The sequence below is a fragment of the Phyllostomus discolor genome, chromosome 12 (genome assembly GCF_004126475.2).
Source record: "Phyllostomus discolor isolate MPI-MPIP mPhyDis1 chromosome 12, mPhyDis1.pri.v3, whole genome shotgun sequence".
NCBI lineage: Eukaryota > Metazoa > Chordata > Mammalia > Chiroptera > Phyllostomidae > Phyllostomus > Phyllostomus discolor.
The window spans coordinates 34,472,874-34,494,775 of record NC_040914.2 but is presented as its reverse complement, the minus strand read 5'-3'; the positions used below and the strand labels follow the sequence as shown (position 1 = coordinate 34,494,775).

The window sequence follows — 21,902 nt, the reverse complement described above, 5'->3', positions numbered from 1 at the left end:
CCCAGCGGGTGCAAATCAGAGCCTGCGGGAGGCCTGACGCAGCCCGGCCTTCCCTTCCACATGGTCAGGGTCCTGCTCTCACACAGCAAGCGTGGGACTGATGGGAAGCCCCATTCAGGTGGCTCCAGTCTTCTCTTTGTCCTTCAGTCCATGCTGACATGGAGGAAAGACTGTCTGAATTCTGGGCTCCACATCCTTCAGCTCTCGTGCCTGATGGGACACTGTGCCCGGTAGGGTCTCGGGGGACCATGCTGTCCCACCCAGGCGCTAGTTCTAGATCAGTGCGCAGCACCAGCCTGTCGGCGCAGCTCTTTGCTCCCCTCCCCTGCAGTGCTCCCCCTTCTCTCTGGCCCGCTCTGAAGATGGCGAAGACTGGGACACGCGGACTCGGCTCTCGATTACTTGTGAAAGAGAAGCGTAACTGCCTTCCTCTCGCCTTCCGTGGGCTGCAGCATCTTTGACAAGTAGCAGAAGGACCCTGTCAGGGTGGCAGCCAGCACGGAGGCGACGCTTTTCCATTGCATTTGACCAAAGCTTCAGCTCTTCCCCAGCGTGAACCGGGGCATTTCTTTTCATGGCTGTCCTCCTGTGCGTGCTCTGTCAGTGTGTCCTTGTTCCTGTGCGCTTGGTTTGACTGCCTCCTTGCCTGGCTGTGGGCAGACAGGCCGGCGACTGTAGGTTTCATGACCCCGCGTGGTGCCGGGATCGCCTCACTGTCTTCCGGGCTGGGCCCCAGAGCCCCGCTGGGTCCCGACCTGCCAGCCGGCGCTTGGTTCGTCCCCGGCCCGCGGGTCTCCGAGGCCGCTCTGTGTGTCTGCATGTGTGCTTGTACAATCTTCTCGACCTTTCCTCCGCAGAAGCTTCGAGAACTAGGTGATTTCTTCACAGAGCAATACCCTGTTCCATCTTCCTTGTAAAGAAGGGCCATCTCTTACAGAACTGCCGAATAAATTTTTCAATTTACTTTTATTTGACCCAGGCGGATGGTGCGACAAGCGATGACCTTGATTTGCATGACGACCGTCTGTCCTACCTGTCAGCCCCAGGTAGTGAATACTCAATGTATAGCACGGACAGTAGACACACCTCTGACTATGAAGACACAGATACAGAAGGCGGGGCCTACACTGATCAAGAACTAGACGAAACCCTTAACGATGAGGTGGGGACTCCCCCGGAGTCTGCCATTACGAGGTCCTCTGAGCCTGTGAGAGAGGACCCCTCTGGAGTGCACCACGAAAGCCAGACACACCCTCCTTACTCACCACAAGCGCAGCCACAGCCCATCCATAGACTAGACTCCCCCGGATTTAAAACAGCCTCTCAACAGGTAAGCAGCAAGCGCCCAGCGTTCTGTAGTTAGAGGTGCGTTACGGAATTTTAGAGTGGCGGTCTAGCTAAAGAATACATTCTGTCCTTTCTCCAGATTAAGAATTAACTTTTAATTTTGCGATGAGACCACCAAGGACTTAACTCTAAACTCTGTGTGTTCCTCTTACACAGCAGTATACTGAATTTTCTAGAAACGTAGGACCTAAAGTCATAGTTTCATCATTCTGCACACTTAAAATGTATGTTTACCAACCATGATAAGCAGAGGTGGGAAGTTAGTGGTAAATGAAACAGCATTTAAAATATTTTAAACACTTCACAGAAAGCAGAAGCCTCATCTCCAGTCCCCTACCTTTCGCCTGAAACAAACCCAGCACCATCAGCCTCTGCCGTTGCCCCTCACGTAACATTAACTCATGTCAGACTGGAGGAGCCCGCCCCTGCTCCCCCCGCCTCTCACTCAGCACAGGCCGACCCTCCCAGAGCACCGGGTGCCGAGGCGGCCCACGCAGTGCCGGGAGACCGCGGAGCCGCACTGCCGCCGCGCGCAGACCCGCCACAGGTACCTGTGCTGCAGCGCCGCCCTCGCGCTCCCCGCCCGCCGGCCCACGGTCGCCTGGGCCCCCGCCGCTGTCCCTCTGCTGTGTCCCCGTGGGCGTGCACACCAGAGCGCTTGCCGTCGGCACAGAGCGTCTGCGTCTCGTAGTTTGCATGGCTTCTGGTGGCATACACATGATTCGGAAACAGGCCTTTTAATTGGGGTTTTGCTTCATATTTCTGTTATTTTTATTTTGGGATTTTCTGTATCTACCAGATTTCCTTACGATGTCATCGATACCCATCGTAGACATTTTTATGTTTTATAAATTGCTTCTGTTAATTTTCTTTCTGATTTTTATTTTCAGTGTGCGAATCAAGGGGAATCAGTGTTTTAGTGCATTAGTAGTGTTCAACTAAACTGAATAATTGCTTTTCACTCCCTTTTCATTTAGCACATGCTAGAACATAAAAGCCCTTACCTGCATTGTAAATTTTGAGCTTTCGTGTAAACTGGCTTTCTCCACTAATCTCTTTCTGTCCTGGTAATAAATGGTAGAACGTAATCGTTTTTACATATTAAACCATAGTTTTGTCTATTAAAATAGACCCAAATTAGAACCAAGACTGCGTACTTACCTGTGGACTTGTTACACAGGTGTACAGAAAGGACCCCTATCCCGAGGACATGATAAGGCAGAACCATGTTCTGAAGCAGCCGGTGGTTGGTCACCCAGGGCAGAGGCCGGACAAGGAGCCTAGCCTGAGCTATGAGCCACAGCCCCACTACCTGGAGAAGCAAGCCAGCAGAGACCTCGAGCAGCCCACGTACAGATACGACTCCTCCAGCTACACAGACCAGTTTTCTCGGCACTTTGACCACCGCCTGCGCTTTGAAGAGCGCGTCCCTGCGTATGAAGAGCACTGGTCGTACTATGACGAGAAACAGCCCTACCAGCCTCGGCCGCCTTTTGACGCTCAGCACTCTCGAGACTTGGACTCCAGGCCGCACCCCGAAGAGTCCTCAGAGCGAGGGTATTTCCCACGGTTTGAAGAACCAGGTCCCCTGCCCTATGACAGCAGGCCGCGCTACGACCAGCCCCCGCGAACCTCCACCCTCCGACACGAGGAGCCGGCCGCTCTTGGATATGACGTGCACGGCAGATACAGGCCGGAGGCGCAGCCCTACGCTCCTGCAGGCCCCAAGGCGTCCGAGCCCAAGCAGTATTACGACCAGTACCCACGGAGTTACGAGCAGGTTCCGGCACAGGGGTTTCCCCCTACAGCAGGCCAGTACGAGCCTGTCCATGGTGCTGCGGGGGTCCCTCCTCTGATGCCCCCATCTCAGCACAAGCCGGAAGTGCCCCCGTCCTCTACCAAGCCACTGCCTCCACCTCCCACTTTGACCGAAGAGGAGGAAGACCCAGCCATGAAACCCCAGTCCGTGCTTACCAGGGTGAAGATGTTTGAAAACAAAAGGTCTCAGTCGTTGGAGAGCAGGAAGGACGAAAACCACACGGCCAGCTTTAAGGTAACTGTGACTGGGGCCTCCTTGCCCAGGGTGCCTGGCATATTTGGTGACGGGCATTTCTAAATGCTTCCCAGCACACCCCCCTCGCCCCCCACCCCTCGTGCAGCCTGCTTGGTAATGCTGTCCCTGTGGTGTGTTTGTCTTATTTTGCAGCCTCCAGAGGTAGCATCCAAACCTCCAGGCGCTCCCATCATTGGCCCTAAAGCCACTTCCCAGAGCCAGTTCAGTGACCACGACAAGACCCTGTACAGGTGGGTACCCTTGGTGATGTGAGTGGGATGAGGCTGGCCAGGAGTCCACCCCTCTCGGTCAGCGGGCAAGCCTCTCAGGGTGCCCGTCCTCATGTGAAAACTGCCGGCCTTCCCAATGGCACGGTGGCCCTGCGGGAGAGAAAGGAAGGCCTGTCCGTGTTACGCGTCTGGGACAGGCCTACGTTGTGGCTTTGGGGAACCAGTGTTGTGAAAACACATTTTTCCAGCAGATCATTCAAATGGGAATTTTAAAGCCTTAATATTTGCATCATGTTTTTTAGTTTTAAAAGTGTTTTCAGACATACAAACTCTCAGTTTTGAGAGGTAAGGAAACAGCCCAGATTGGTGAAAGTAACACATTCATTGTTTAGTGAGCACATGCTATGAGCTTGCTGTGGGGGCACCACGAGGGGAGGGAGGCAGAAGCTGCACGGGGGCACCTGCAGGACAGGGTGGGGCCGGGGAGAGAGGCCTGGTCCGCTGCGCTCTCCCCGGGGGCCTCAGCACTGCTCCCAAGGCTGGGTGTGGAGACGGGCGCCCGCCTCACTCCTGTGTTTACGTGCTGACATTTGTGCCTGTGACAAAGAGGAACTCGCACATAGACACTGTCCTCTGTTTTTGACGACGGGGGTGTTTCTCACCAAAATGTGAACTGCTGTGGTGTCTCCTTTGGCCAGTCTCATTAGCATGTGATCTGTGTCACATAAAATAAACTCGTAAGAACTGACGCTCACCTCTTTTTTTGGTGTAAAACCTAGTTAAGTTCATTTGTTTTGATGCAAAGTTTCTGAGGTGTCCTAAACAGAATGTAAGTAACAGTGTACTAGCGTGCTTAATGATGTACTTTCTCCTCTGCTTCCTGTGCTCTCTGGAACTTCAGACTGTACAGAGCTGTGTCCTTATGTGAGGATCATTCCTTGATCTCAGATGAAAGTTCCTAAAAAGTCTTTTTTAAAAAGTTGTTAAACTCTCTCGGTTATTACTTGTCGCCACGATTGGTGTATGTACTTTGAGAAGGTCTTCCCTGGGTGGAGTCTACTTCCTCTTCTCTTCTGACTAACTGCTTGTAGCCTGCTGTGAGGCCTCCAACCAGATAGTTACTGAGCTCACTGGATTGTGGCCGTGAACTCACGGGCTGGAAGAGGGCTGCCTTTTGCGCACAGCGGGTGAAGACAGAGTTCAAGTGTCCATTTTGACGGTTGTGCTCCTTGGCCGGGTCCTGAGCAGTCGCAGCTCGGGAGGGTCGAGGTAAACGATTCGTAGAGTCCCCTTTCCTTGTGAAATCGGCACTGAAAAAGCTGTTCTGTTTGCCGTTCCTTGTCAGGATCCCAGAACCCCAGAAACCTCAGCCGAAGCCCCCCGAAGATATCGTTCGGGCGAACCATTATGACCCCGAGGAAGATGAGGAGTATTACCGAAAACAGCTCTCCTACTTCGACCGGAGGGGTTTTGACAACAAGCCTCCCGCGCACATGCCTGCCGGCCACCTCTCCGAGCCGGCCAAGCCGCTTCCTTCTCAGCCTCCACCAAACCTGTCCAGTTACTCTTCGAAGTGAGTTGTTTCTCCAGGCACCTCCCCTTTTGAAAACAAGATGGCACAGAAAGGTTTGGGTAAAGAGGAATTGATTTCTTGAAGTTCAGTATATTTTGAAGGAAATATTTAAGTGTACTTTACACTTTCTGTAGACTCTGGCAGGTTAGCACTGCGTACTTCTAGCTCTAGGACGAGTTTGGAGTTTGTTCTTAAGCTCTGGTAGCAGATAGAGCGAGTTTTTGCATTAGGGAAAGATGGCGAAACCTGAAATAAGAGAATAAAATGAAGACCCTGGTTTTTAGGTGAATCGTAATCCTTTCTCCCTTCTGTGCAGCGCAGTTAATGCTGGCTCTTTTTTTTTATGTTTTAATTTTTTTTTTTTTGGCATAAAAACGGATGTACTGAGGCAACATTGTTGGAGGGAAGAGAATAAAGTTATATTTTTTCAAGGAGAGAGAGAGCTTGCCTTTTTTTATTGTTGGATCTTGGGGGCACTTCAGAGCTCTCTTGTCCAGTTCTACACACAGGGAAGCCGAGCTCCGTGAGGTAACATGACGCACAGAGCTGGTACTGGACCCCCATTTTTGACCCCCAGTCTTTCCTTTCCTTTCGCGTTCCCTTTTCCTTCGTTCTGTTTACTCATCTCTTGGGTTTTTGGTTGGTGGTTCTTCCTTGCGGGTTTTGTCAGGGCACAGACGCATGTGCGCCTGCGTGGGTCCCTGTCTCTGCTGCTTCTGTCTCCCTGGTTGAGCCCCGAGCGACAGAGAGCTTGGTGCTGAGAACAGGGGGTGAGCCCTCAGAGGCACAGGTGGGTTCATGCATCCACTAAAGCAGCCCCCAAGAACGGAGGACAGACGTGGAGTCGGGGGACAGTCCCTGGGGCTGGAGGAAGGAGGGGATCAGCATCTGAGCTCACGGACGCCCGAGTTCCCTGTCAAGTAAGAGCCCATCTCTTTAATTAACTTAAAAAACTGACTCGAGGCCTTACGTCTGAAGTTCCCTTCAGGAACTTCCCTTCCTGGTGGCATTAGTGTTGCCACTGCGTTAGTGTTCAAACGACTCTGTGACTGTGTGTAGTCCAGCGGGGCCAAGGGGACACATCAACAAGCTGTCACCGGCCCCTTTTTCCTGAGACATCCCTGGAAGTGAGGATTTAAAACCGTTCCTGCACTGTCATCCTTCTAAGGCCTCGTCCACAGAGGGAGCAGTTCATGACAACGCACATGCACCCCTGCGGTGCTGGGGTTCTGTCCTGTGCACGCAGGCTCAGGCCGGGGGCGTGAGACTCCCCTCACGCCACGCTAGGGAAACGCTGGTGTGTCCCGAACGTGCAGAGCGAGGCGAGCTCGGCCCTGAGCCTCCGGAGCTCCCCTTTGGTAAGGTAGGAGGGTGTGCTTGTTGCCACTGTTTCCGCTTAACTCGTTCAACACGTTCATTCCTGTCAGAAGAGGGTCCGGGGAGTGGAGTTTAAGGAGAGAGATTTTATTTATCCTTTTACTTACTTGGTAAATACCATATACCATTAAGAAATACATTTAGGTCTAAAAAGGTTTGCCAGAAAGTCAGTTAGCAAGGCGTTTTTGGCTGTGTGTTCATTTGGTGTTCCAGGAAGAAGACTCCAGGCGTCTGTGATGGGAAACTGTCACAGCAGGTTTGGTGGCCGGGGGCTCAGGGACAGTTCACCGAGTGAACGGGGCTCGGCGCAGGGCGAGGTGCCCTGGCCTGTCAGCCACCACTAGCTGCACGCCAGCAGGGCAGGGGCTCCCAGCACGAAGGGAGAGAGTAGGGCGAGATGGGCACTGGTGTGCGCTTCCTCCTCCTCAGCTGTGCTGCGCGCGTCAGCGTTTAACCGCGAGGAGAATCGGAGCGGAGTGCAGGTCTCGGGCGGGTTCTCTGCTGTCGCTGCTGCTCTTCTGGCCAATTAGTACAACCTGAACAATAGGAAAATGGTTTAGCACATGGGATTGCCTTTGTCCTGCACCTCAAGACTATTTACCGTTACCAGCATTTTGCCTACAGGCCTTTATTTCCTAAAGCAAAACAGCCAAGTTATCTCTTGGACAGTATATGCTTATATTCATCTTAAAAGCACACCCCCAGTGGTGGGAGCTAGAGAGCGGAGAAGTCTCTGTTGGCACAGGACAGGCGCCCCAGAAAGCCAGCAGACACTGCCCTGCCTTACAGTGTGGAGAGCCGGGCTGGAAGCAGGAACGCTGGGAGAGAGCGTCTCCAAGCAGGTCAGGGCCCCCCGGAGCCCAGGCCGGGCCTGGGCGCACGTGCTGGCCCACAGATGGTGTCAGCTCCTCCAGGGCAGCTGCGGGTTCTGATGCTCGGACCCCTTTCTCTCCAGGGCCAGGTTGCTGTGGGACTTCCAGGCCTTAAAACAAACATTGGTAGTTTCCAGCTTTTTAGGAACTAAGTGTAGGAGTAGCATAGGGTTGTTTTTTTTGTGTGTGTGTGACACCAGATGAGAGAAGCTGTGACATCCAAGCACAGCAACTCTGCAGGTAGGCTCCCCCCGCCCTGAGGGCTGGTGGTGGGTCCAGTCTTGCGGAACAAGGGTACGTGCGTGGGAACTGGAGTGCGTTTCAGAGGGGAGCACGTTCCCACTGCCCGTTTCTCCTTTCCCTGCTGGGGGTCTGTGAACCTGTCACTTCTTCCTTTGTTTTCACTTCAGGGATCTCTTTTCCCCAGCCCTTAATCTTTCTTTTTTTAATTTTTAGAGAGGGAGGGAGAAAGACAGGGAGAGAAACACCAGTGTGTGAGAGATGTGTTTATCAATTACCTCTCTCACACCCCCCTACTGGGGACCTGGCCCACAACCCAGGCCTGTGCCCTGACTGGGAATCGAACCACTGACCTTTTGGTTCATAGGTCAGCATTCAGTCCACTGAGCCATGCCAGCCAGGGCAGCCATTTACTTTTAAAAGAGCATCTCATCCTCACTTACTCAGAATGTGCCAGTTATCCTGAGTGCTGTTCCTTCACTGGGTTCATTCCTGGGTCAGCACTAGCAGATGCAGCAGCAGTGGGCAGAGGGGGCAGTGGACCAGCACTCAGAACACCAGTTAGACCAGGTGGGGGTGGGGCAGGACCCAAGTTAACTGAGTTTACTGGTCCTTTCCCTAGCTAAATGGAGGTAGGGATAGTTTCATTTATGGGTCAAGTTATTTTGAAGTGGTGGGTGCCTGTCTTTTGGTTGATATTTTGCAATGACATTTGAGTCGCATTTGCTGCAAGTTTCTTAGTTAGATTGACCGTTTTCTTTCATTTTTCTGTTGCGCTCACTTTGCCGTCGCCTAGATTTCTGGGCTCTTACACTAGCTATGACTACTTGAGAAGGAGCATCAAGTGGTAAGACTGGCATTCGTGTGAGGCTGTTACGTGAGGTGTCTCTCGCCGTGTCGTTGGCATTATGTGCACTTCCGGATTGGAACGTTGTCTTCAAATGCTCAGTCTGGGTGTGGGAAGCGAGATAACAGCTCAGTGTCAAAGCTCATGATAAAGCCAGACTTCCTCAGCGAAGGTCTCCTGTGCGAGGCCCTTCCACATGTCCGTGTCACCGTTCGTGCACATAAAGCCGGTGCGGCCTGGCTCTCTGCAAAGGGCTAGATGGCAGTGTTGCAATTGTGGGTCTATTTCCACGGTTTCCTGTGTGTGCACCTCACGTCCTGTATGAACGATTGGCACTGTGAGAGAATACGCAAGCATGGCCCAGCTGGACTTCAGTAAGCTTTGAACAATGAAGCATGTCTGCTCCCCTAGCTGTTGTTAATAGAGAATGGGCCTGGTGCCTCCAGGGCATACTGTAAAGTGGAAGCTGTCCATTCTTTGGTGGTCCCGACAGCCATGCTCCTTTGTTTCCACATGGTCCCTGGCTGCTCTTGGGCAGAGTTTCAGTAGCTGCGGCTGAGACCTGTCGGCCCCACGAGCCACAGCCGTTCACTGTCCAGCCCTTTACTAGGAGCCCTGGCCGACCCCGTCCGACATCCTGTCTGGTGCTCTGAGGGAGCCAGGAGCCACGCCTTGGCACCTTACAGACGAAATCAGCGGTGAACCTAAGGACCATTTGGGCCATAAAGTATTATCCAAAATATTTGCAAGACCTTCTTAAATTGTGAACAACACAGTTAACTATTACAAGTATACCCAGAATTTCATCTGCCTTTCGGTTGCCATCTCTGGATGTTTTCCTGATATTCTCAAAGTATCTGTGCTGTCTCTGCATCTCTTGTGTTGACGAATGGTTGAATTTGTTTGCCTAGTTTGGTAGAGGAGCTACCCATATGATAAGACTAAATTGTGAGATTTCTGGACTAAAGAAAAAGACTTGGAGATACATAGAGAATGAGAACTTGCTTTGTCAGCGAGAATCCGTTTTCAGGGTTTGGCCTTGTCTTCCTTTTTCCACAGGGGCAAGTCTACTGAGGCGGACGCCGTGGATAGGCCCTTTGGTGAGAAACGCTACGACCCCAGCCAGGCCACGCCCCCACCGCCCCCGCTGCCTGCGCAGTACTCCCAGCCTGCCCTGCCCGCTGCCAGCTCCCTGCTGCACACACATGCGAAGGGAGCCCACGGGGAAGGTAGGGCCCTCGGAGGTTGGCGTCACCTCGGTCGTGGAGTAATACTTACAAACTTAAGTTCTTGTTTCTGATAGTTTTTCGTATCATACATAATACATAAAACCATTAGGTTGGGAACAAAGAAAACTAAGGATTTTGCTAAAAGTGCATCACTTGTATTTACAACTGTGAGCATTGTATTGGACAATCCTTTGCCGAATAGATTTTACTGGTTTATTAGCATAGCTCAGTTTCTGGAAGCAGTGTTTTCCAGTATGTCTGATCTGAATACTTGAATGGTGTTGTAAAAGTTATTGTTTGCTCCCTCTTCACACGTGACAGGAAAGATATAAAGCTTCACCTAACATGTGTCCCTTGCTCCTTGCCTTTGGCATGTATGTCCTGTAGCAGAACCTCAGGGTGGGCAACAGAGCCCCAGGGTGTTCATCGTAATAGCCGTGGTGCTGCACGTTGGCCTGTGCACTCTCCCCCATGTCTCTCCGAGCACTAGCCATCTCCCTTGTCCGTGCTGACCCTCCTCCTGGGCCGGGGCCCAGCTCCTCTTCCTCTCTCCTCCCCTCATCCTTCTCTTGGCCTCTTGCAGCGGTACCCCCTTCACAGAACTCTTCCGTCTGCTTCAGGCTCATGGAGGCCACCTGTTCCGTCGGTAACCCCTTGTTCTGACCCTGCTGCCTCCTGGAACTACCTTGGGATCTCTGCCTTTCATCACACTCCCTGAAATGAAAACTGCCCCCTCCACCTCCCGACACCCCTGTTCTTACTTGGTCTTTCCCCCCACAACCCCTCCCCCAAAATAAATAAGCTATATTCTACCCCCAGAATATACAGCAATTTATCCTTCTGTTGACAGTTTGCTACCACGAAACAAACAGTACTTCTGCTATTTATATAGGAGTCAGATTCTAGGCTGAGTCTCAACCAGACAAGCCGTAGTTGTAGATTTACATAACTTCACCTTAGGGTTTCTTTACACACTGTCACCTCTGCAGATGAAGTTTCATTTCTTACTTTCCAGTGTGTACGCCATTCATTCATTTATTTATTTATTTATGTTGAGTAGAAGTCATGAAAGCAGACATCTTTGCTGCTTGTCTCGGAGAGAAAAGGATTCACTGTTTCACTTTTATGGTGTCAGCCGTGGGTTTCTTGTGGTTTTTCATAGCTTCCTTTTTATTCAGTTTAGGATGTTCCTTTCTAGTCCTTATTTGCTGAAATCATTTTGTGAAATGCTTTTTCTGCCTGTAATAAGAGGCTCATAAGATTTTTCTCCTTTATTTTGTTAATGGAGTAAATTACATTACAGCATTCCTGAGGAATTTGGGTTTGTAATTTTCTTTTCTTGCAATGTCCTTGCCTGATTTTGGTATCAAGGTTGTGCGGGTTCATAAGACAGCAAGGGCATTGTTCCCTCTTTTGCTCTTTTCTGAAAGAACTCGTAGAGCATGGATGGTCTTTTCTCCTTAATTACTTCCTGCAGTCCAGTTGGGACTGTTTCACACTCCCACCCAGGACGTGGAAATTCTTGCTGTTCTGCATCTTGCCAACCCTGGCCACTACCAGACTTAAGTTTCACTAATCTAATGAGTGTGAAATGGTTTTTCATGTTTCTTTGTTTGGGGCTTGCATTTTCCTAATTCCTAGCGAGGGTGAGGGTCTTGTTACATGAGTACTAGGCATTCTGGTTTTCATTTCTGTTCGTGTCTTTGTCCATCTTCCTGTTAGGCTGCGTCTTTCTTAGGTATTCATGGGTTTTGGGTCTTAATTCTTTATCCATTACATGTTGTTATTAATAGCTTCTCTCAAACTGTGGCTTTTCTCATGACTCTAATTATGGTGAGTTTTCAGTACTGATTTTTTTAACATAGCCATATTTTTCATTCTGCTTCTAATTGGTTATGGACATTAGAGAGGGGCCAGGACCCTCAGCAGCGTGGCCCTGATCCCAAGGCAGCGGGGTGCACTGACAGCACCATGTGTCCCAGCCACCTGCCGGGCCCTCAGCGTCACACAGCCACCAGTGCTCACGAGCTGCCCTCCGACTGTGGCGGCCCTGAACTAGGCCTTGACTTCTGCACCAGGGCAAGTCAAGATGAGGAGACGTCAGATGGCCTGTAAGATCTCCTTTTAAGAAGTTTTAAAAAGGCTTATATGTTCTTTTTTCTTTCCAGGTAATTTAGTGTCATTGGATTTTCAGAATTCTTTAGTGTCCAAACCAGACCCACCTCCGTCTCAGAATAAGCCAGCAATGTTCAGAGCACCGAACCGAGAGGATCCCGCTCAGTCCACTTTCTACCCCCAGAAAAGTTTCCCAGAGAAAGCGCCAGTGAACGGAACTGAGCAGACTCAGAAACCAGTCGCCCCAACATACAACCGATTCACCCCCAAACCATACACAAGTTCCGCGCGGCCATTTGAGCGCAAGTTTGAAAGCCCTAAGTTCAGTCACAACCTTCTGCCCAGTGAGACTGCACACAAGCCCGACTTGTCTTCAAAAGTCCCCTCTTCTCCGAAAGTCCTCGTGAAAACGCACAGTTCCGCACCGCCCCCTGAGTTCGACGGCGGCGTCGAGGCCTTCTCCCTCCACGCAGACAAGCCCAAGTACCAAATAAACAACGTCGGCTCGGGGCCGAAGGCCGTTCCTGTGAGGTAAGAGGGTTGTGCCTTGCTCTTGGCCTTGTGATCTGTCTGACGTGAGTCAGTGTGGTTTCTCTGGTTGGGGAGTTGACTTTGACTCAGCTTTTACTCAGACTTTAAACTGAACACTGTTGACCACAAATGCTGATGCGTAGGTCCTACAAGAGGTCCAGGACGACCCCAGTAGGATAATGAAGCTGAGGGTCCTGTGTGGTCAGTGGGTGTTGTCATTAGCCCTGTTTTACCAGGCACTCAGGTTGAGTGACACTGCAGTTTGCCCAAGGTCACAGAGCCAGGGTTCAGGGAGCCTAGACCTGGGCCCTGGTCCTCCAGCCCCAGGCCATACTCTTAACACCCATGGCTTCCCGTGACCTCTGACCTCAAAAACACAAGCGTCTGTGCTCCTCATCCACTGTGTATTCAGCACTGATGTTAAATAGAAATGAAGGTATAATAAGCTCAAAGTGGTTGTTAAGCAACAGCACCTGTTTTAGAGTCTTAGGGAGTCGGCCGTCTCAGCAGACGAGAGAGAGGGTACCCTCCCTCCTGTGAGGAGCCCCACTCTGCAACTCCCCTCTGTGCTGTCATCCGTGGTGTGGACCAGGCCCAGCGGCCACACTCGAGCTCGCCGCAGCCCCAGACCCACTGACCGAGCAGAGGCACTCGCAGGCAGGACCCAAAGCCAGGAGCCCGTGGCCTGCTCCCTAAGCCGGGCTGCCTCCCTCCCAGGAGGGGGCCTGGGGGCAAGCGCTCCCTCGGGTGTGGGTGCCTGTCCCTGATGCCCTGGTAGTGCAGGAGCAGAGTTGTCCTGTCCTTGTGGACCTCGATCTTATCCGTCCATCTTCTGCTCCCTGTTAGGTCCTGGCTCACAGTTTCACCTCAGTGAATCTCAAAAATCTCCACTGCCGAAGTGCCCATGCTACCATACATATCCCCCTTGCCCTTGGTTTTCTTTGTTAACGTGCTACTTTCTGTGGGTGCTTGATCTTCATCACCTCATGGAACCGTGGCAGCCGTGCCTCTTTGCCAGCAAGGGCGTGTGGGCCTCAGGTGCTAGGGAGAGGCCACAGTGTGCACTCATCAGGTCCCCGGGGTTCGTTACCTAATGAGTAGGTTTTATGAGGCCTCGGGTGCCGTCGGTTGTGAGGTGCACCATTTTCTCGTGTAATGCTAAGAGGGAACCGTGGCTTGCCGTCCTGTCCTTCCAAACACCGGTTGTGTGGACATTAAATGTGCTGCTCCTTACCCGTGAGCTGTAGTAGTCGGGTGAGCACCGGATCCGGCTCTGTGCATTTTGGTGGAGAAGCTCCAATAACTCGGTGATCAGATGGAGAAGGGAAAACACAATGGCGCCACCGGTTACAGTGGTCGAGCGTGCCTGTGTCGTGCCGGGAGTCTGCTCACGGGGCGTTTCTGCACCCTCAGCCCTTCGGCGGTGGAGGAGGACGACGACGAGGACGGTCACACGGTGGTGGCCACGGCCCGAGGCGTGTTCAACAGCAACGGCGGGGTGCTGAGCTCCATAGAGACGGGCGTGAGCATCATCATCCCGCAGGGGGCCATCCCAGAGGGCGTGGAGCAGGAGATCTACTTCAAGGTCTGCCGGGACAACAGCATCCTGCCACCTCTTGATAAGGAGAAAGGTAACGGTGTCCGTGTCTTCGGGGTGTGGGCGGCCAGTGAGCTCTCGTCGGGCTCTGCTGAGCGGACCACCCAGACCCCGTTTCTGCATGCCTGCTGGCCACACAGAGCACTGCAGCGGGGGGGGGGGGGGGGGGGGGGGGGGCACTTGATGGTGGCACGTGGTGGGGATCCCGCAGGAAGGCTGGGGAGGTGGAGGTGAGCTCCCTGGCCCTTCCCCACAGTGTGCTTCACTTCCTGCCTGAGAGTGGCCGGGGGTGGGCCGTTGACTGCCCCTCCTCCAGTGTGCCGGGCAGTTCTAGCCGACATCCCCAGCTTTGTGAGTTGTTCATCCCTTCCATCTCCAGAGAGGGGCCAGGTGCCACCCACCGAGTCTGGCCTTGCTCTGTGCCTGTGGAATGTAAGCTTCTCGGGGCAGGTCTGACTCACCGGCCCAGACCCAGCACTAGGGAAACCTCAACAGAGGCATGCAGGGCCCCTGTCAGGCACGACGGCCCGTGTTTCGGAGCTCCTTACGGAACTCGGGGCTGCTGGGGTTTCCCTGTCTGCCCACACCGGTCAGAGTGACACGGTGGCCCGTGCCACGACTTCCTTCAGAAGCTGCAAGTGGTGCTTCCCTGCCTTGCTTTGGTTCACCTGCTCACATTTTGCCAGAATGCTAATGTATGTTGGCCCTGGACGACCCCGTAAACCAAGCCTGTAGCTTCAGAAACCTGAGATGTAAGTAACATGTATAGGAAGTGCGCCTGGCGGTACCTTACGCTGTCAGAACCTGCGGTCTCATGCATGTGTCCCCAGCTCTGTGGCTACGTGAAATGGGACCGTTTTGAAGTACAGCGTGCTAGCAGTGCCCCAGGCCCGGGTCTCCCAGGTGCAGTGTACTGATGGCACGTCGGCATGATTTGGGGATAGGGTGGGCTCAAGTGGCTGCGAGGAAATTTAACACTATACACGTGGCGTCCTTTCCGTTTTTCTGCGTCAGTTCTGCCACAGGTGAAGTGCTGGGGAAGGAAGACACCATCTAACCCTGCCCCTCCCCTCCCTGCTTCCAGGTGAGACCCTGCTGAGCCCACTGGTGATGTGTGGGCCCCACGGCCTCAAGTTCCTGAAGCCCGTGGAGCTGCGCCTACCACACTGTGCGTCCATGACTCCTGACGGTTGGTCTTTTGCTCTAAAATCATCCGACTCCTCGTCGGGTATGCTGTCTTCACTCTGTCCTTTGGGGGCTCTGGGTGCTGTCGTTGATTAGTCCCTGGGCTGGTGGAGCTCCCTGTGCGGGGAGCAGCCCTCTGCCTCTGTCCTTGCGGCCGTGGGCATCTCGGTCCCTGCGGACACCCCTCTGTGCTGCGTGTACTCGAGCGGTGAACGGACAGGGAGGGCGGCATTTCTGCCTCTCACACTTGAGGGTGTGGCCGAAGGCTGACACACGCGTTTCTTCTGTCGCAGTTGTGGCGCAATGAGAGAATCGACACTGCCTCCATACACAAGCATTTCCGCCTTCTTGCTACAATGATTTGATTCATTTCTGTTATTGGTTGCTGTTTAATATTTCAGCCTACAAAGTCTGTCTGTCCCAGGGCAGCTTGAAAGACAAAAGACCTTCCACTGTGCTTGCACTCGGCCCCGGGTTTCCAATGCAAAATCCTAAATCACTTCTGTTGTCCACGCTGTTTCCACGTGGCTTTTTGTCCTTCAGATCGTAATATCAAAGCTTCTGTTGCACTTTCACATCTCCTGCTTCCTGGGGCCGGCTGTGCAGTGACCAGTGGGAGCTGCCTGTGCCATGGATCGCTCTAATTGAACTGATACAGAAAAATATGAATTTATAATCCCGCTTCTGAATTTTTGGTAAATCCAGGGGTGAGGCACTAGGAAGTAGGGTTTTATAGTGTAAAGATTATAGGAGAATATTTTAATCCTATGCAAGACAAAAGATTATATAAGTATGTATTCACAAGTAACTCCATTTTCTGGGAAGAATTAATTTTAACACACTTGATAGAAAAGCTATTTCCTCAGGGACTCCACTGAGAAACATTTTATTAGTTTGAATTAGTGAGTTAATACAATGGTGTTTAAAGCACATTCTGAAAGTCGAGCTGTAGCATGAGCTCTGATTGTCCTCTAAGCCAAATTAGGGCGAGGGTCCTTCAGATCCCCGTCTGTGGTGGCCACTTGTTTGTTAGTGGGGTTTTTTTTTTAAGCTATTATATGAAGCCTAAGTGATTCTTCCATTTGTTACCCCAGTGTTTTATGCCACAAAACATGAGTTACTTTATTAGATTAACACAGGAAGAAGTTGTTTTGAATCTGAGCATATTCACCCAGAAGGGGAATGTACCGTTATGAAATGCCATGTGGCTGTAGAATAGTTCGCTACTCTAAATTCTGTTCAAGAAGTCAAGGGTAGGTTTTGATAACTACTAACTTAATCCAGTACAAATTAGGCTATTAGAAAACTTGAGCCTAAAGATAAGGTTTTTAATTTACTTCCAAGGAGTTATAGCTCCAGCTCATTGCCCAAAGAGTGTGTTATCTATAGTGTTGTGTGAGCCCACATGTATCTGAGAAGTGGGATCCGCAAAACTCTGGCTTCTTGCTGAGCCGGGTGCCACTCAGGTGTCACTCAGGTGGCTTGCGACCTGCTGGGGGCGGGTTTCCCACCCTTGGCCCTGTTGACATTTTGGCCAGAGAATTCTTTGTTGCGAGGACTATCCCTGTGCATTGTGTGATGCTTAGTGGCCTCCCCGGCGTCCACTCACTGGCTGCTAGCTGTGACAAGTTGAGTCACCTCCAGCCATTGTCCCGAGCTCCTGGTTGAGAGCTGATGCTGTTAGGGAAGCAGAAGTGAGCCGCTTTCAAAGCCACTTAACCTTGGAAACCAGCGACACACAGCCATCCTGGCCTTGTCGCAGGCAGTGTCCCCCTCCCGGGACTCTGTGCTCCAGCTGCGGGTGTCAGACCGCCAGCACTGCCACTCCCAGGCCCTGCCACAGGCTCGCAGCGTCGGCCTTGGCCACACGGCTCCACCTGGAGTTTGGCTGCCAGGATGGTCCAGATTACTGATTTTTTTTTTGGGGGGGGGGGGGGGAAGGTCTTTCACTTGTTGGTCTGTAGTAGAGTGTGAGAAATGTGTCCTCACGCTCAGCTGAAATGGGCGATCATATAAATTATCGTCCAGACTTTGGAAAGTGAAAGGAGGATTCTGTTGATAATGAGGCAGGCTCGGGCAAGCTGGAGTCGTCCACGTGGACGTGGCACGTGGACCCTACGCTTTCTTCATCTTCTGAAAAAGCATGAACGTGAAAATATACTGAAAGGGAAATCTGAAAGTTCTGAATCCTTAGATTCCAGTGGTTCTTCATTGACATACAGCACTTAGGAGTTCATTGTTTTCAGTCAAGTTGTATACAATATTACATTAGTTATAAATAGTTTCAGGTTACAGTGTAATGATTCGGTGTTTTAATGCCTTACCGTGTGAGTGCCCCACTAATTCTAGTCATCATCTAGCACGTAGAGTTGGGATGTCAGTGCAAAATGATAAAGAAGTAGAAGAAAATGGTACCTAAATATGTGTATTTATCTTTGCCTCGTGGTTACAAAGCATTGCAGCCAGTGACTATAAATGATGTGAACTTCTTTCCCTCACAGGTGACCCTAAGACCTGGCAAAACAAGTGTCTTCCTGGAGACCCCAATTACCTTGTCGGAGCAAACTGCGTTTCTGTCCTGATCGACCACTTTTAATTCCTAGCCTGTGGGAACGTGATTCAATCATGTGAACTGGGGTAAACTTACTAAACCTACACGGACCCCCCATCAAGTATTGTGCTCTCCTTAGACTCGATCTGCGGTTTGTTGTTATTAAGCATTTTGTTCGAACTGATGAAGATGCGGGCACACGCTCCTGAGACGTGGGCAGACGGCGTGCCGTGACCTGCGTGTTTGTGCCCGAAGGACTGTTGGTATTGGTGCAAGGTTCAAAGACATTTTGCTACATAATGATTACTGTACTTTTTTTACGGTCACTGCTTAACTTCACATAATTGATTTCCGTTAAAATACCAGCCAGTGAAGGGGGTGCATTTGAGTCCTGTTCTTTCCAAAGTACACTGCTTCCACTCCGTCGTGGCCCTGGCCTGGCGTCCATACTTTATGTTGTTATGCATGAGGCAATATGCACACATTTTAAAAATGCACCTGGAATATATAACCAGAGTAGTGGATTTAACAGAAATGTACAGCAAGGGGAATTTACAGCTTTGGGGCGGGGGTGGGGGGATCAAGTGAAGACAATTACTGATTGTATGTGAAAACACATTTTTCCTAGGGAAGGACACCAAAGCGCGGGACTGGCTCCGTGGCCTCTCTGGATCTCTCTATAAATTAACCGTGTCACCAGACATACTAACCAGCAGGAATGCCTTACCCTCCTGTTTTTAACTCTTAGGTCGTTCTCTCTATGTATCACTAAGTTTTTATGGCTTTTGTGCGCATCCAGATACTGAATCATGAAACAGGTTGAGTAGATTGTGGATTTGGTGGTTTCAGAAATGTGTGATCGCCCAGACGGAAATAATGGTGTGATTTAGGTAACTGCTTTTTCCTATCTTTTTTTTTTTTTTCCTTTTTTGGCAACAGGCAGTTGTGGTTTTGTTTTTTTTGGCTACGCATTTGAAAATTTTGATGTTTTAAGGATGCTTGTACATAATGCGTGCATACCACTTTTGTTCTTGGTTTGTAAATTAACTTTTATAAACTTTACCTTTTTTATACATAAACAAAACCAAGTTTCTTAAGGCTACCTTTGTATTCTCTCCTGTACCTCTTGAGCCTTGAACTTTGACCTCTGCAGCAATAACGCAGCATTTTTATGACACACACAAGGTCATTTTTTTAAGAAAAAGAATGCACAGAGTTGTTACATTTTTAAGTGCTGCATTTAAAAGATAAAGTTACTCAGAATTCTCTAGTTTGATTAAATTCTTGCAAAATATCCCTACTGTAATTTGTGATACAATGCTGTGCCCTAAAGTGTATTTTTTTACTAATAGACAATTTATTATGGCACATCAGCACGACTTCTGATTGGATAATACACCACTACATTCTGTTAATCATTAGGTGTGACTGAATTTCTTTTGCGGTTATTAAAAAAATTCTCAAATTTCTAAATCTGCAGAATAAAAACTTTTTAAAATAAAGCGCTGGTTTGGTCTGTTTGCCCACTACTTCTGGTTTTGTGCAACTCCATGAACCCGCCCACGCCAGGCCTGGTGGGGCGCCTGTGGAGTGTGTGTGTCCGTGGCAGGTGCGTCCTGTCCGGTGGGCAGGGCCAGTCACAGGAGCCTGGACTCAGCGCAAGAGGAGAAGCCTGCGGATGGGCGAAGGCGTCCCACAGTGTCTGTAAACGTGCGTGTGTTCGTCGGGGGGGGGGGGGGGGTGTTCACTCCTTAGGACCAGTTTGTGTGTTCTGTATCTTGCTCTTGCCTTAGAGCATGGACATGGGCTTTTTCTCATGTCGCCGCTTTGGGAGGAAGAAAGTGATTTTTAACGGTGATAACTATTCCAGCGCGGTTGCCACGTTTACTTAACTGCCACCCCTGTTAACATGGCTGTAAGGTCAACTTCGATCTAGTGCAAGGGCGTCCAACTCATTTTTCCCGGGGACCCCTTCAGCCTTGAGGTTGCCTTCAAAGGGCCGAATGTCATTTTAGGGCTGTATACATGTAACTCCTTCTTAACAGGTGAGCGAGAGCTCGGAGCTGCTGCCGCCGGGTAGAAGCAAGGTGCCGGGCAGGATAAAACAGGGTGGAGGGCCGGATTCAGCCCACGGGCCTTATGTTTGCCACCTGTGCCCTAGTGTGCTTTGTTTCATTTTATTAAGGTACAGACAGACACACTGTGACTGCATCTGTGTCACAGTGTCCCTATCCCCCAGCTGGGGACCTTCGGGGTCGTTCCCAGGCTCTGGACATTATGAAAAAAAGCCACCGTAAATACTCACTTCCAAGTTTTTGTGTGAACTTGCCTTTTTGTTTCACCTGATAAACACCGGAGTAGGATTACCAGTTTGGATGGGGAGGGGTGGCTGGCTTGGTAGGAAAGCGCCACCTGCTCCCCGGGGTACCTTTAAACTTCGCTCGGCCGCCCTTGAGGGTCCAGCGCCCCACTAGTGGCGTCTCCCTACCGCCCCGTGGGCTCGTGATGGCCGTGACGTGCGTCTCCCTAGTGGCTCGCACCACTGAGCATCTTTTCACTCCCTTGCCATCCGTATCTCTTCGTTGGTGTTCAAGTCTTTCCTCGTTTTTTTTACCATGGGCTTTTCCTACTATTTGGAGAGCCGTTGTGTATAATCAGATCCATTGTCAGGGATGTGATTTGCAAAGGTTTTACTCTGTTCATTCCCTTAGTGTCGTGCCTTCCAAGGTGCGCGTGGCAACATCTGATGGAACTCTGATCAAGTAGCCAGGAAACTGCTTGGTGCAGCCTTTCTGGAACTGGGGTTTCCCACGTGGTCTGACGTTTAAGGGGGAAAGAAAGGATGCAGCAGTGTTGTTCTTCAGTTTCTCTCCTTTGAACCTGGTGGGGTGATCAGTGAGCCCTTTGAAAAGCTGATGACTGGTTTCCTCCGAAAAAAAAAAGACCTTAAGTAGTGGGTGCTGTTTGGGGACAGTGGTGAGGTCTCACGAAGCCACGGCGGCCGTGCTGTGGGTGACATTGAAGGAAGATGGACTTCCCAGGGATTCCAGGCGCTGCCTGTGAAGGGGGGGGGGGGGTCTCGGGTTCCCGGGCCCTGAAGTGGTGGGCTCCTCCCCTGGGATCACCCATCCAAACCGAGCCAGGTGCCCCCGAAGGATGAGAGCGTGGACTCGGGTCTGGAACCAGGTTGTGGGTGAAAAGGTCTATTTTCCTACTAGAGGCCCAGATGAAACGGGGGGGTGGGGGGTGTTGAAGAGCAAAGCAGACCAAAGCCGCACTGCTGCGAACAGAGACTGCCCCCCCCCATGCCAGCCTTTCATGGGCAGGAAGCCACTGAGCATCCTCAGTGCCTGGCAGACCCCTTCCGCAGGCCCCTGCGGGGGGGCCCCACCATTTCCTACTATCAGTTTCTTAACTCTCTTAGAGAGGGCTCCCTGGTACTCTTCGTTCGGGGCGGGGTCATTTCATTTGGCTTCTAACACAGAGACACCCAGTCTAGCAACTTCATCTAGCTAGTGGAGGGGAAGGGAGGTCAAGGGCATACTCAGTTTTAAAGGGGCATCCTGTGTCCCTGTGAAGACCCAAATCCTGCGTTGACGACCTGTCCCTCCACCCTGAGGACTCGGTGGGTCTTCCCCAAACAAGCCAATGGCTGGGAATTGATGCTAGAGGCCCCATTCTGTGCTCCCCAGCAAGTCCTTGGTGCATCCAAGCTCAGGGCCCCTGTTCTTGCAGCAGAGCAGGCTCAGCTCTGGAGCCCTGCCTGGGCACTCAGGCCCCCTTTCCCTGTCACCTACATCCCCTCTCCTTTGCCTGCCAGCCCGACTGCCATCCTCACTCTCAGCTGCGGCCCCAGCCCGGGCTTCTGACTCGAAGTTGAATTTGACAAGCTGCATTTAACCTGGGTTAAAATTGCTTCAAAATAAGACATTGAAAACCCACGTGTCAGGCCTGTCACAAGTAGATGCTGTCAGCCCCCTTGTCGACAGCAGAGCTGGTGTGACTTTGAGTGGCATCTGCAAGGCAGCTTACGATGACTCTGTGTGTCCCATGTACCCTGGGATGGGCTGGGGTATGGCTGTCAGCAAAGCGGTTCGTGCCCACCAGGCATCATGGGGTTCAGCTCCCGGTTCTGCAGACAGTACCTCCCAGGTG

The 21,902-nt window shown here is 51.4% G+C and overlaps 1 protein-coding gene across 9 annotated transcripts in view; it reads left to right on the top strand.

The window, feature by feature from the left end:
• TJP1 (tight junction protein 1) overlaps positions 1 to 19,249 on the top strand; it is a 209,354-nt gene extending 190,105 nt beyond the window's left edge. For 3 of the 9 annotated variants that reach the window (XM_036012943.1, XM_028502240.2, XM_036012948.1), the window contains 10 exons: positions 980 to 1,330; positions 1,655 to 1,894; positions 2,528 to 3,400; positions 3,554 to 3,651; positions 4,976 to 5,203; positions 9,599 to 9,768; positions 11,937 to 12,414; positions 13,828 to 14,045; positions 15,096 to 15,239; positions 17,698 to 19,249. In XM_036012943.1, coding sequence (XP_035868836.1) covers positions 980 to 1,330; positions 1,655 to 1,894; positions 2,528 to 3,400; positions 3,554 to 3,651; positions 4,976 to 5,203; positions 9,599 to 9,768; positions 11,937 to 12,414; positions 13,828 to 14,045; positions 15,096 to 15,239; positions 17,698 to 17,792 — 2,895 coding nt within the window. In that variant the 3' untranslated portion in view covers positions 17,793 to 19,249. Of the gene's footprint in view, positions 1 to 979; positions 1,331 to 1,654; positions 1,895 to 2,527; positions 3,401 to 3,553; positions 3,652 to 4,975; positions 5,204 to 8,488; positions 8,559 to 9,598; positions 9,769 to 11,936; positions 12,415 to 13,827; positions 14,046 to 15,095; positions 15,240 to 17,697 lie in introns of those variants that run through there. The other 6 variants (XM_036012945.1, XM_028502241.2, XM_036012944.1 and 3 more) reach the window with 5 other exon arrangements.
• The last annotated feature ends 2,653 nt before the right edge of the window (positions 19,250 to 21,902 follow it).